Below are 14,962 nucleotides of genomic sequence, written 5' to 3'. Positions count from 1 at the left end.
TAGACATTGTGTAGTGGATGCCTAAGACGGTCATGATTAGGATGAGTCTGCATCGGCTTTCCTAAACCATGATCTTTGGCCTGGTGGACTGTGTTCACTAGCTCATGAGTACACTTTCCATTCACCCCAACACAATGACATGGAGATAGGTGGATCATATGTATGTCATGCATGTTGATGCATTCTTGCCAGAGATCCTAGAAATAAAAGTTTTGCAATAGTATATTCTATTTGATCAGAGTTCTATGCAAGTGACAAATGCAGAACTGTGAGCTCAAACTCGTCACGCCTTTGCTACCATCGCGCCTACTCAGTGCTCCCATCGCGCCCACCCAGAGTCTCCTCGGCCTTCCACAGCATTCGCCTTCCCCTCCTCCCGCCGCCTAGCCTTCCCTCCCCTCTGTCAAGTTGCACTGCGCTGCCCTACAGCAGACGCGTTGCGCCCACCCTTCTCCTGCCAGCTCCCCCCTCCTCCGCCAACTCTTCCTCCGTTGCTCCCCTTCCCCCCCGCAGTGCTGTGTCTCCCCTCCACCCTGACGCGCTGCACGATTCCCCCCCCCCCCCCCCTGGCCCAATCAAATCCTCATGTTTTTTCCCCTTGCGGTGCTCCTGCCTCCATAGCCGTGCGGCCTGCCATCCGGTAGCCCCCACTCACGTATTTCGTCGGGATCCGGCCATCCGTGGAGATTAATGACTACCCCACCACCAGCAAGGAGCATCCTCCCCCCCACCTCTGCCGTTGCTCCCTCCACTTGCAACAAAACCCCCCCCAGTAGCACAATAGCGTGATTGGTAGGTCCTCAGCAGGGTCGCTCAATGGAAACCTTTGGTCAGATGCCAGTGCATTCTGCGAGTATCCCCCCAGTCAAACACCTTGTGCGTTGTCCTCTTTGAGGAACAACTCTTAGCCATCTGTGCCACAGAGTTGGAGCTTAAAGAAACAACGATTTTTGTTCAAGCAATAGGACACTATCCATCGAGGGCCCAGCTTCGGGATTGGCTTCACTCCATGCAGCACATTGGCACAACACAAATCGTGGAGGTAGTCCTCATGGGCTGAGGAATCTTCATGGTTCGAATCACCTCTGTGGACGCAGCTCGTGAGTTAGTGGAGAGCTCGCCCTATGCCTCCATGAAGGGGGTCATTTACATGGTTCCTTGATATAGCGGCTTCACAGTGGAGACATTTGCGCTCCACAACATATTTCCTAGACACCCAGTCACCTTAATTTTCCCTAGATTGGCGGTAGAGTACCACTAGTTAGTGGAGGGTTTTGGACGGCTCTTTGGCACAATTCTTCCTGCCTCATTGGCGGATGTAGTGACAGCTGCAGGAGTCCCAAAGGTACGAGTGGCTGTGAAAGACACAGAGTATACCAAAGTTCTTGGAGATTGAGGTAGGAGGTTACTTCTTTAGGTAGCAGGTCATTGTGACGGGGCAACTATAGCATTGCTTGCGCTGCTATGACTTTGGGTATTAGGCAGCAGATTGTACGTGTTTCGGAGCAAAGGCGACTTCACCGACAGGGCTGTAGGTGGACGTTGATGGCTTCATACGGGTCCAGAGACGAAAGAGAGGGAGACGACAGGGAGGGCCGTAGCCAGCTTCTCAGACGCAGCCTCGATAGCAGGGAGTAGGAGGGCGAGCAACGCCTCCTTGGCAGAGCACTCTGCAGCCTCCCTTGCCCGCCCCACCCAGCAAGACCGCAGTCCCCCACATCCACCACCTGCGCCACAAACTACCTCACCTGAGATTCCACAACCCTCCCATCAACCCCCCCTCCCATGCCCCCCCCCCATTGACCCTGGCCCCCAAGCCTCCCCTTCCAAGGCCACCAGTTCTCCCTTCCCCCCCTCCTCCCCCCCCCCCCCCCCCCCCCCCCCCCCCCCACCTACCACACCCGTCACGTGCCTCCGACTCGATCCTCTTCCCTTCCACCACCTCCCCTGCCAAGCATCCCCTTTGAGCCTCCCCTTCCAAGGCCACCAGTTCTCCCTTCCCCCCCCACCCGCCACGTGCCTCCGACTATCCCACCATCCCTCGATCCTCTTCCCTTCCACCACCTCCCCTGCCAAGCATCCCCTTTGATCCGCACCCGGTTTAGGTGATCCCCCCCAGACCCACCCCCCCTTCTCCCACAGGAGGTGATGAGCCACACACGCCTACATCCTCCTTGCACTAGCAGTTCTCTCCCTCCCACACAGCCACCAGCTCATTTGCCCTTGCCACTCGTCACACTTTCCCGAGACAGGCATAGCTGTTGCCACAAGAGTTCTTCCGCAGTGGCCCGTGGTTCTACTTGAGAGTTGCGGAGCACGGAGAGTTCCCAATGCCTTTGGAGGTGGGGATCTTCGTGGTTCGTAAGTCAAGGAGGGGCAAGGTCCATCTACTAGCACCATCGGATGGACCAAACTATGATTTTTTTCCTTTAGTCCTCTTACTCAGGGGATTGGACAACGATATAGATAGAGGAGGAGTTGAAGAGTCAGGTGGCGGACTACATCTCTCAGTGGATGGGAGGACTAGCACTGTTTGCATAGTAGTGGCTTGGTTGCATGGACATTAACTGGTGGGTTGGTGTCGAGGTCCCACACTTGAGCAGTATCTTTTGTGCCCCTCCACAGTGGAGAGCTTCGAGGGATATGATCGAGTGGCCCCTGGCACACGCAGCCCGTTTCTACTAGTGTACAGAGTCACGACTCTCAGGATGGTTGATAGATGCATTGATAGTACCACCTAGAGCATCTATCACCCCTATGGTCCCGGCCAAGGCCACCATGGGGGATTGGAGTTTGCCGTCTTAGACCTGCGGCAAAGCGTATTTGCATATCCCACAGTTTTTCCTCCTCATCAACAATCTCCACACCGAACAGATGCTTGTTCGGTCAGTCACACAGGTTTCTCCATGAGCTTACACCTCGCATCCTAGAATGTGAATAGTCTCCACTACAGTGGGGCATGTGGTTTCAGGAAGTTGATTGTTCGGCAGGAGCTGTAGCTTGCCCTTGCCGGACGGATCGACATCTTACTTCTACAGGAGCACAAGCTCACTCCCACCCAGACCTAGCAGGTAGGGGAAGTACTCTCGGGCAGCTCGCACACTTACTAGGTGCACACCATAGGTGCCCACGGTAGGAGTAGAGACGTATGCACCTCTATTGGCCCGAGTCTCACTGCTTGTGTACGAGACCACGGGACGATAGTGGCAGGGAGGGCTCTATGGATCAGACTGGATATTGGGGACTCGTGCCTTGGAGTCCTCAATGTCTATGCCCCTATGGAGGTTAGGGCATGCGACAAGTTCTAGGTGGAGATCGCGGATGGACTCCTAGAGGTGGACTCTTGGATCGTTGAAGGAGACTTGAACAACCTGAAGGCTTTGGAGGACCAGCAGGGCAGATGCAGAAACTACCAGGGCATGGTTGGGGAGGAGCAGGAGGCATGGGAGGTCTTTCTACTGGCAGTAGGAGCACGCGATGCCTGGAGAGACCCTGCCTTACATAGGAGGGAGAGGTTGTGAGACTTCTCTTGGGGATACGGGCGGCTAGGTGGAGTCCTGCTGGAGCGGTTGGACAGGTTTTATGTGGGAGAGTGGGGAGGCTCTCATAGAGGCCAGATTGGGCAGTTGGCGGGCACCACGTTGTCCGACCATTGCCTGGTTCTCCTGACGTTTGATCCCCCAGCATCTACCCTAGACACACGATCTTGTCGGATCCTTGACTCGATCTATAGGAGGGAGGAGGTGACAAGATAGATAGAGCAGACTTGGACTAGGGAGTGGGGCAAGAGGTACCGGGATCGCAAAGGAAGTTGCAGAGGTCCTAGCCGAGTCGAACAGTATTTGCCAAGAGGTAGTCATATAGATCAGGCAGCAGAGCTAGGAGGAGAAGAGAGCACTCCGACGGGACCTTGCAACAACATAGAGATTATTATAGGAGGCACGAGGGGATCCCACCCTCCACGCACAGGAGGTGCGCGCGCGAGCAGCCATTGCTGGCCTAGAGGATAGGCGTTTGGAGTTATCTTTCCGCACCTCAACAGCTTTCTGGGCGCGGAAGGGGGACACGATGTGCAGGGAGTTTTTCCAAGTGCGCTAGCCTCGCACCTCAGGAGAGCAGATACGCAGCCTTCGAGATTAATATGGGAGGACTGGTTCTAGCCCAGACGAGGTGATGGAGATTGCCACCGACTACTACAGACGCCTTTTCCAGCAGGACACAACCTCAGCTAGAGGACAACGATGTAGACAACAGGTCTGGGATCATATCCCGTCCCTCGTTACAAAGATGGGACGCTCCCTCCTAGCCTCCTTCATAGAGAAGGAACTAGAGGAGGCTTTTCATACACAGGACGGGCAAAATTGCCCGAGAGAGGATGACCTCTCTAAGGCCTTCTTCACTACCTATTGGGAGGTCATGAAGGATCCCCTATTGATGGCCTTCTAGGAGATTTTCACAAGACAGATGCCAGGGAGTCTTTCTGCAAGCCTTATCAGTCTTCTCCCCAAAGGGAGAGATTGGTTGGAGCTTTCCCAGTGGAGACCGATCACCTTATTGTTAGTGGCCTATAAGGCACTGACAAAGATGATTGGTAGGCGACTACGCCTCGTGGTTCTAGACATCATCCATGATACACAGACAAACTTTGTTCAAGATAGGAGCATCCTAGACAATGTATTCACCTTCTTTGAGACGACAAAGTGGGCTTAGCACAATAGGCAGAGACTGGCGGTACTACTCTTGGATTTCGAGAAAGCTTACGACAGGGTGGATTGGGATTTCCTAGAGGGCACAATGGTGAGGTTGGGTTTTCCCGAGGCTTGGATTTGCAGAGTCTCCGCACTTTACAGATCGGCCACCGGCAGGGTTCTCATAGATGGTAGGTGAGGGAAGGAGTTTCGGCTGGAGAGATCGGTCCGGTAGGGTTCCCTCTTGGCCCCGTATCTGTTTCTACTCTTTGTAGAGGCAATGTCTCACTTCCTCAGGTCATGTGTGAGTGGATTATGCGGCCTCCGACATCCCGTGAGAGAGGAGAATGAGTTGTTAGACTCAGAGTACGCAAATGATACAACACTACATAGAGGACGATGAGTTGATGCTAGAGAGAGTGGGGTTGACTCTTAAGATGTTCTGTTCTGCAGCGGGAGCGAAAATCAACTAGTGAAAGTTGGTTGGTTTCCTCACAGATCCGAACTCTAGCATGGAGTGGGGCGTCCACCTGGGATTTAGATGGGTGAGTAGAGGGTAGACCGTACGTTACCTAGGGTTCCAGGTGGGACTCGACATCACTCCCGCCCAGTAGTTTCTTCCAGTCCTCGATTCTATTCGGAGGAAGCTGACCTATTGGAGCACGGCTCGCCTCTCACTAGCAGGCCGAGCTCTGGTGGTTAACTAGGTCCTCCTAACGACGGCCTGGTACATCGCCTCATGTTGGTGCTTCTCCTCATCCTGCGTAGTGCAGCTTCACTGCCTAGTGCAGAACTTCCTTTGGTCCAGGTGAGACGGCTCCAGGGATTCTAGGGTCAAGGTGGTGTGGGCGACCATCATACAACATTGGTTAGAGGGAGGCCTTGGGATCATAGACCCAAAGTATCAGAGTATGGTCCTCTTGGGCAAGCTAGTTGTTCGCGGCCTCACACTAGGAGGACTAACATGGAAGGTTCTATTGCAGGAGGGTCTTCAGGATTGTAGACCGAGGCTTGGTGGTGAGTGGAGGCGGTCCCTGAGATGGATCTTTAGGTCAGCCCAGATCAAACCCCTCCCCCAGATCACCTTTCCTATGCAACTTGCTCCGCGTGTGGCAGGGCCTCTGTAAGGCCCTAATCCAGAGCCCCCAGGCTGCCAGGAGGAGATAGACCATCAGCCAGTGATCTGGAACCCCCAGGTCAGAGATCGAGGGGCACAGATTGGCGAGCGCCTCCACATCCAGTGGGCTGGTTGGGAGGCCGGCCCGGTTCGTACCATCAGGACATGGCACAAGGTGTACAAGATGGTGGATGAGGAGGTGGTGTAGCGAGTATCAGGCTGCTAGAGAGGAGTGGAGCTGAGGAGAAGATAGATAGATGTAGCAGTACCTCAGGAGTGGCTTGCTTCCCCGATATGAGAGCCGATAGAGCCCCGGGAGGTATGGGCAGTTGGGTTTTCACTAGCAGGCATCCCCCTACAGGTGGTAGGTAGAGTAGGTGGTGCTCCACCTGGGACCCTCTTTACTGTAAGGGGGGGGGGGGGGGGGCGCGTTTGGCTCTTGACAGAGGGCAACAGGATGAGGAGATAGTTGTCCTTTCATGGAGGAGGATCTGGGTGATTGGCCTTCAAGGGAAGACATGGCAGCTTGACCCTTTTGTCTTCTGATAACGGCTCTGGATCTGGGAGGGCAGGCCACTTGATGAGCTGGAGTGGATCTGGCCGGGAGATTGGCTGTGGCCGGCCACTGTGGTTGCCAAGAAGCCATTGAGGTTCTTGGAGTACACTGCCAAGATTGTTAGACACGTATAGATGCAGGAGAATATGGATTGGGCGCTGTCACGTAGCAGGCACTGGGTGGAGCATAGCATCACGGAGCCTTTCCGACGAACCTTTTGGTACCGCCTATGAGATAGTTGGAGGCCGAGGAGGGTATCGTATTTCTTATGGTTGGTGGCACACGGAGGCTTAGCGGTGGAAAGTTGGCTTGCCCAGATGTAGGAGGGAGATTGTAAGCGCTGTACACAGTAGCCTCTGGAAACTCCAAAGCATTGCCTTTGGTCGTGTGAGGCGTCACAACTTGTGTGGAGAGGAGCATGCCACATCCTTCGCCGTATAGCACCCAACCTTGGATATATCTCATGGGGAGCTTTCTGCTGGCAGGTAGTCAGCCAGGGCCGTCACCTTCTGTATGAGGCCCGGATGCAGGACACGATATTCATTATCGAGGCAGGGTCGTGCGCAGTGGTCAGTTTGGAGGCTCTACCTATCGGCTTGGTATTGGAGTCCACAGTAGACCGCTCTGAGGTATGCGAGATCATAGGGAGTCTTACTGGTTGGCATATCTAGAAGGTGCGGTGTCAGGAGGCTTTCGGCGGAGAGACTTTCAGTACGGGCGACCTTAATAGAGATCTGAACCTCCATCATCCACTCCCTCCACGGCCGATGGGATTAGGTGCAAGGCGAAGTCTAGCGTTCGTCAGGAGCTCCGATGTCATTTCATGCGCACTTGGGGCAGCGAGGACCTGTTTTTCACGATGCAGGCAGGCAGCCATAGATGGCGATACACCCCCCCTCCATGGCTTCTTACCCCCATCACCCCTAGGCCGCCTTGAGAGGCTTGTATACATGATATATTTGTGACTTTCATCAGCTCCAGCTAGTCTGTTGAGCATGAGCACTCCCTTGTAATCAGTTTTTTTGAGTAATATGATCAGCCACATTTTACTTGCAAAAAAAAATAAAAATCTATTTGATCACATTTGGTTGGAGTTTGTAATGCTTAGAGAGTCCACTTGTACCTATGCAAAATTTTGGGGTTGGTTGCCATTGTGTTTTAATTCCTCCTTTATGAGTCACGATGGCTTTAAAGGTTGCATGATGCAGTTATTGGATCGGTTTTCACTTGAAATTCCATGCCAAGAATAGCATCTTTGGATCGGTTGATTGGCAATTTGTAGAGGGTTGCTAGGAAATATGGAATTCATCATACCTGCGGAGTCCCTTCGCACATAATGTTTGCATGGTGCTACGGAAATGTTGGTGTTAGTTTGCTCCCTTTTGATTGAATCTCTAGATGATACTTTTTTGATATTGCTATCTATGTGTTTGGCTGATCTTGTCGAATACTTTCAGTTGCACTCTTATTAGCTGGCACAAATAGAGAGAGAGAGAGAGAGAGAGAGAGAGAGAGAGAGAGAGAGAGTCGTCATTCATGATGTGGCTGCTGCATGGTTGTTATTCGTGTGACTTCAATCACTACTTGTTGGGTGTAAAGGCCTTCCGCTACACTTCTCACACTATATTTACTTGTATATGTGACCGCACCCTTGCAGGTGTGAGTGTACCATACCCTAAGTATGAATACATTCTTTTATTCTTTGTGTACCACACTAATACACACCCAACTCAAGTCTCCACTCTCTTTGCACTCTCTACTGCTGAACACACCCCATTCTCTCTGTGCACACCACTTGGGCTCTCTCACTCCCCTTCAAATTGGTATTAGAGCTCCAACGAAGGTGTGCGCGCTTCCCGAAGTCAAAGGCGAGTCAGTTTTTTGTGTGTATGAAGAAAACAGAAGGTCGTTTTTTAGTAAGGCGTGTAAGCACAGTTCTCAGATTTGTGTAGATTTTGCGCGAAATTTGGGGCTTTTTCCAGATTTGATGCTGTTCATGCAAAACAGAGACATTTGACCCAAAAATTGCAGACATTGTCACCATAACCCCAAATGCAATAACCCAAATGCTGTATATACCACTGTTTTAACTGCATAATGAGCATTTAGCAATACATGTACCAAGAGAAGCTGCCTTTTTACAACATTCGATACATCACAAGTCCAAATTTCTCCCACTCAGCAGTGAATTTGTTGTAATTTCACCGTCAAAGCACAAATCTGCTTGAAATGCATCAGCGATGCGAAAAGACCCAAAATTTTTGCAATAAATCTGCCCCAATTGCATTAATACATCATCCCGAGTGTCAAATAGAGGCAAATGTAAAAGAAATTTCACAAAATCTGCAAAACCCCCAAATTTCGAGGTTCAAATGTGCACAAATTTCAATGAAATTGGCTCAGTTGAGAAAAAATTCACTTGTACATGAAAAGCCCCAAAATTTCAAAGCAAATGCGCATGTATTATTGAAGCGGGAGCTGTCTCTTATGCATATGTATGAGATTTAGTTCATGTATATGCTGTAATCAGCCCTTGGGACTGAAATTGCAGCAAAATATCTGCTTCTTGGGCACTTTTGGAAGTGCAAGTTTGTGTACTTGTTGTTATATTCAGCAACCTTGCTATTGGCTGAAAGTATTCAGCATTTTATTGTAGTTCCTTTTTATTGCTGAAAATGGCTGGCAGTGCATCTACGTCTAACATAGAATCTTTTTGAGATTCGCAAATTTGACGGCAATAGCTTTGATCTTTGGAAAGATCGCATGCAGGGTATTCTTTTTTTAAAGGATTGTGATGATGCTTTGGCAGAACATAAGCTTATTGCTTTGTCAGATGAGGATTGGGCTAGAATGAATAAGAAAGCCATTACTTATGTCAAAATGGCAGTCACAGATGATATCTTGGTTGATATCAAGGGACTCACCACTGCATATGCAGTTTGGGAGAAACTCAAAGCTATGTATGAGAATACAACTCCTGTCAATCAAGTCTATCTCATGCGGAAGTTGGTCAACTTGAAGCTTGATGAACTTAAGCTCGTCTCAGAGCATTTAAATGCATTCACTGGTATTTTGAGTCAGTTACAAGATGCAGGCTTGCTGGCTTTTGATCCTAAGCTGAAGGCTATCTTCTTACTCATGACTTTGCTAGATTCATGGGAAGCATTGGTTGTGTCATTGAGTAACAACCCCAATTGGACATTTGATAGTGTGTGTGGTTTTATTCTCAATGAGGAGATTAGATGCAAGGCAAGTGGGAAAAACAATAGATTAGTCTATAATGTAAGAGGACAAACTGGAAAGAGGTCAAATGCTGCAAATAAGCACAAAAATTGCAGCAAAAGCAAGAAAAAATAGCAAGATGTCACTTGCTGTCAATGTGGATGCAAAGGGCATAAAAAACCCGATTGCAAGTACTATAAAAGGGAGTAAGAACGCAAGAAGCAGGCTAATGCAAAAGGCAAAATGAATGAGGAGGATGGCAGCTCTACCCCTAAAGAAATAGAGAAGGCAAATGTGGTATCTAATGTTGTCATTGAGGAGATTAAAAAAAATAAATATGCCGATTTGTTGGTTGCAGCTTTAGATCCACAGGCTATGACAGTGGAAGACATGTATATTACTAAAAGGGATGTGATAGATGCCTTGTTGTCTACTCATGATGGTTTGTTACAATCATGGATTGTTGACAATGGTGCTTTATTTCATGTAACTCCATCTTTGGAGTGTTTTTTTTCTTATGCAGCAGATAATCTCGGGAAAGTTTACCCAGGGAATAACCATGCATGTGATATTGAAGGAGTGGGCACCATACACCTGGCTCTTGAAAATGGCTAGGAATTAATTCTTCATGATGTTAGGTATGTATCTGGCATTAAGAAGAGCTTGCTTTCTATTGGGTAGTTAGACAACAGGGGTTACTTCACTATCTTTGGTGGTGGAATGTGGAAGATACAGAAAGGATCCATGCTAGTCACTAGAGGCAATAAAAAGGGAACTCTATATTATCTTCACTGCAAGGTACTTCTTGGAAAGTTTGTTGTAGTTGCAGAAGTGTAGTCACACATGGAGCTATGGCACAAGTGTCTTGGACACATGAGCCAAAAGGGTTTACAGACACTCTCTTCACTTGGAAGAGTTGATGTGAAAAACTCAAAAGCTTGACTTTTGTCATGACTGTGTTTTGGGAAAACATGTAAAGAGTTCATACTCTCATGGAGCCTCTAGGAAGGCATGCATTTTGGATTTAGTCCACTCTGATGTATGTACCATGCTAATAAAAATGATGAACATTCTAGAAAGCTATGGGTTTACTTGCTTAAGTAGAAAAGCAAGGCATTGGATGCCTTTAAAAGATTTTTTGCATTTGTTAGTACCCAAAAGGGTTTAAAACTAAAATGCATAAGAACAGACAACGGGGGAGAGTATGTATCTAAATAATTCAATAAGTTTTGTGATGTAAATGGGATTAAATGGGAGCTTACAACCCCCTATAATCCGTGATTAATGGTGTAGTTGAGCGAATGAATCCCACTTTATGTGAGAAGATTTGGTGCATGCTATCCACAGCTAATCTTGCGCAATCACTTTATGGAGAGAGACTTAAAATTGCAGTGCATATTTGCAACCGATTTCCATATTGTGCACTTGAAAGTGGCATCCTTGAAGAGATTTGGTTTGGCAAAGCTGCTTCATATGACCACTTAAGGGTCTTTGGTTGTGAATGCTATGTACATGTACCTGTTGATAACCAAACCAAACTTAATATGAAATCCCTTAGAGGCATCTTCATGGGTTATGGAGATGAAGGTGAAATGGGTTATAGAGTTTGGGTTCCAAGCATGAAAAATGTACTACGCAGCTAAGATGTGGTATTTAATGAATCAAAGTTGTTGAAAAATGCCACATCTAGTGATTTAGACAAAAAGAAAGTGAAATTTCAGCATGATCAGCCACTTAAACAGCCATCAGCCACCGAAAATTCAGTTCCATTTGATGGACACTCTCACTCCCCTTCACTACTTGTGTGTGATGGTGCTAGATATTGTTATTGTTCAAGGGCTTTAACAAGTCTTCTTTTGCTTTGGTTTAGACTTGTTTTGGGTTTCGTTTGTCCCAATGGTGAATATGGCTTTTGTATGCTGGCTATACACCATCTGATTGCACTTTCATCTCAGCAACCTCTACGAGCGCATGAGAGAGGGGGGGGGGAGGGGAGAGGTTTACCTTGGCATATGGCAGTTTCTTTTGTTGCACCACCGTGACTCTTGTGCTTCTTATATGATTAATCATTAATACAACCACCCACTATAGAAAACAAAGAGGGGAGGTTGAAGGGTCTTCTCCATTGGTGGTTGGATCTTGTTCAGCACTCTAGCGTTCTCCTTCGGGAGGATTTAGTTTCTTGGCATAGGGCAGTCTCTTTTGCTACTATGCCATAACTCTTGTACTTTTCATGTGATTAATATAAACTCTTGTTTCCCTTCTCTCACTGATCAAAAACCTAGGACATGTGACATAGACCATCAACAACACAAAGCAAAACAGTTTTCCTATTGCTTATCGACAACAATACCTCAAACAAGAGTCTGCACTCACCGTGCTTCCTACAACAAGAGAAAAGGAAAGAGAAGCTAAAAGCAAAACCTCCTTGTCATAGTAAGAGAACATAGGAATCACACATTGAGAGAGAGAGAGAGAGAGAGAGAGAGAGAGAGAGAGAGAGCTCTTAAACTCATGTTTTGGCTTTTGAAATTTTATGTGTTTGCAGCTAGTTTTCACTCCATTAGGTGTTGGTTGTCTCTTCATTGCTTTATGTACCCTAGAAGGTCGTCAACAAGAGATTGAGGCAAAGCTACACAAGGTGCTTGATTGGCATTCAAATCCATGTCTGCCTTTGTGATGTCAAACTGTTAACTTTTGGGATTATTTTGTATCTACAAAGTGAAATAATGAGCTCATTGTACTGTTGCCTACTTGTGTACAGGACTGGCTGCCATTGGTAGTTGCAAATTGGAAAGTTTGGATACCATTCCAACTTATAAATTTTGGATTTGTTCCACCTCAATTGCAAGTAAGTTTGAAACCTGCTGAAAACAAGGGAACTTAGCCTTGGCCGTTTCATTATGAAACATTTGTATATTTCTTGCATATGGATGTATGCACAGTCAGCAGGATTTACACCCAACTAATATGCACACTGGAAAGCAGTGCAGACTGGCCCCTGAAATCCTGAAATGGCATTTAAGATTAACAGGGCCATTCTGCAGTTGAGCAACTAAGCAGCTCAATTGGGCTGTTTCTGTCAAGCTACTTTTTGTTTATAAGAGAAGATGGCAGTAAAGGTGGAGATAAATTATCCATACGTGTGGAGTCTACAAGCAAGAGAGTCTTTGCTGACTTTTGACACTGGTGGATGTATAAATCCTGTAACTAAAGTTGATTTACTATGCACACACATGCAATACTTGTGCAGAGCCAAGCATCTTCTGCTAGGAAGGTTGATAAGCTCCGTTTTTTCTTCTGTGCAGGTTGCTGCAACAAGTGTGATGGGTGTGGCTTGGAGTATTTTTATCTCTTTTATTGGACACAAGTAGCAAGCAAGAGTTTCACAAGCATTTGAGTTCCAAGTAGCTCCAGTAGTCCCTGTTCCCCACAATGTAACTTCCAAGCAGTTGTAGTAGTACTTATCTGCGAGTCAGTGCACTACAACATTGAAAGATTGACTTGCATTTATTTTTGACCTAGTTTCAACCCTTCAAAGATTGTGTACTTGGTTTTTTTGAGGTTCTTTTTGAGATTTTTTACCCATTCCGTTTCTTCTGTTCTGGGGCCAGAAAAATCGAATATCCAGTGTCTTGCTTAGGAGTCAGAACCTGTTATACATGTAAAGAATCTTATGCATTGAATGAAGCTTATCACATACCCAATTTGGACAGAATTTTTCACAATTTGCATTAGAAACATATTGGAAACATACCTACTAAAACTGAACATAATAGTTGCTTGTATAAGCAAAACCCAAGAGTAAGACAGGGCTTAACTTAAATTCCCCCCAAGCTTAGACACTAAATTCAAGAACCAAGAATATTTAAAGATCAAATTCTTCCAAGCTGTCTGTTCGCTAGATCCTCCAAAAATAGCTTCAACTTTTGTCTCCCAAATAGCCTGTAGCTTCAACGATCTAATGCTGAATATATGTATACATATATACACGTTAAACTGTATTGATATTAAAGGGAAAAAAAGAGTCACATGGTGCAGACTTTAGGCAGATTTTAGCAAGGGCTAGCCTTTGGATTTATGAACTTATCGGTTGGAGTTGGACCACTTTCCTTGAAATGTGACTAAGGTTTGTTATAACATCAAGCATTTTTCTTTTACTGTTGTAAACCTCTTTGCTGCAACATATCCAAGATGGCTTCTCGGGGATCGCATAGAGTCCTCAAAAGTAGGTTTCCCGCATCTCCATCCGCAATCTCATTTCTTCATGCACCCTGAATTTCTTGAGTAACCGATTTTCTTCTTCTTCATCTTTCTTCTTTTCTTCTTCTACATCTTGTGGCCTTGTTCGATTTTGGGGCCCACTAATACCACCTATAGCAGAAAATCAGAATTAAAACCATGGATAGGATGAATTGAGACTTGGTTGAACATTGCCTTGTTCTTGCAAAGCCACACATCCCACAAATATAGGCTGCTGAGCCAATTTCAAATTACAAGAGGAAGTACATAATTTCTCCTAACAAAATTCTCTTGCAAGATGGGCTTGTTGGATGGAAGGAAAATGTTAAAAACTTGTAACAAATTTAAAATATTAGCGCTGACCTTGCAATTCAAAAGAAGATGAAGGATTGTTTCCACCTTTTTTTTTACACCTTGGGCATAGGCCGTTACTGACTGCTACTACATTTGCTCAGTTGTTAGTCCAATCTTTGCTTTTAATGGTATCAACCACATTAGACAAGAGGCTTTGGGTTGTATACTATTGCTCTAGATCATTTGGATTGGTAGGCCCATTGATGGTGGATTCAAGCCTATCAAATTGACATTGCCAAGGTCACATGGATCTTTCCATTCCTTGATTCCTTTCCATGGTAATTTATAGGCTAGGGATAAATTTGCAATCTCTATAGGTCTATGAAATATACTAAGCCAAGTGGAGTTAGAGGCATAGTAGGAGAGTGAAGTTTCTTATTGGGGAGATCCTTATGTAGACTTTGTATGGTAGCCACGCTTCCCAATACTAGACATTTGATGAGGTTTTGACAACCTTTGATAGTTATTCTAACTTGGTTGAAAGACATAGTGCTTCATGACCTGTCCATCTAGGAAACTCCTTAAGATGGAATTTAGAACAACTATTGAGGATAACGGTTGTCCTGTTCATGAAGTAATACCCTTGCTATCCAAGCTAGCTTGTTTGCTAAAGTGAATAGATTGGGTCTCTTGAGACCACCCTCCTCTTTTGGCTGTGTTTAGTCATCTCAGGCCATCTTAGGGAGTTTGAATTTGTCACTATCACTAGACCATAAAAAGTTTTGTGCCAGGCTTTCTAGGGTTTTTAGTCCAGTTTTAGTAGCCTTTCAGCATGACAAGAAA

The 14,962-nt window shown here is 46.7% G+C and overlaps 1 protein-coding gene across 1 annotated transcript in view; it reads left to right on the top strand.

The window, feature by feature from the left end:
- LOC148012379 (uncharacterized) overlaps positions 1-13,291 on the top strand; it is a 59,234-nt gene extending 45,943 nt beyond the window's left edge. Inside the window, exons 5-7 of the mRNA XM_087669003.1 lie at positions 12,132-12,224; positions 12,348-12,434; positions 12,892-13,291. Of these exons, the coding sequence (XP_087525129.1) occupies positions 12,132-12,224; positions 12,348-12,434; positions 12,892-12,957 (246 nt within the window). The 3' untranslated portion in view covers positions 12,958-13,291. The remainder of the gene's footprint in view (positions 1-12,131; positions 12,225-12,347; positions 12,435-12,891) is intronic.
- The last annotated feature ends 1,671 nt before the right edge of the window (positions 13,292-14,962 follow it).

This window comes from Lygodium microphyllum, chromosome 27, assembly GCF_053477565.2.
Source record: "Lygodium microphyllum isolate KBCC chromosome 27, Lygodium_microphyllum_v1.1.10, whole genome shotgun sequence".
Taxonomy (NCBI): Eukaryota; Viridiplantae; Streptophyta; class Polypodiopsida; order Schizaeales; family Lygodiaceae; genus Lygodium; species Lygodium microphyllum.
The sequence above is the reverse complement of the archived record's forward strand: the minus strand, read 5'-3'. Positions and strand labels throughout refer to the sequence as shown.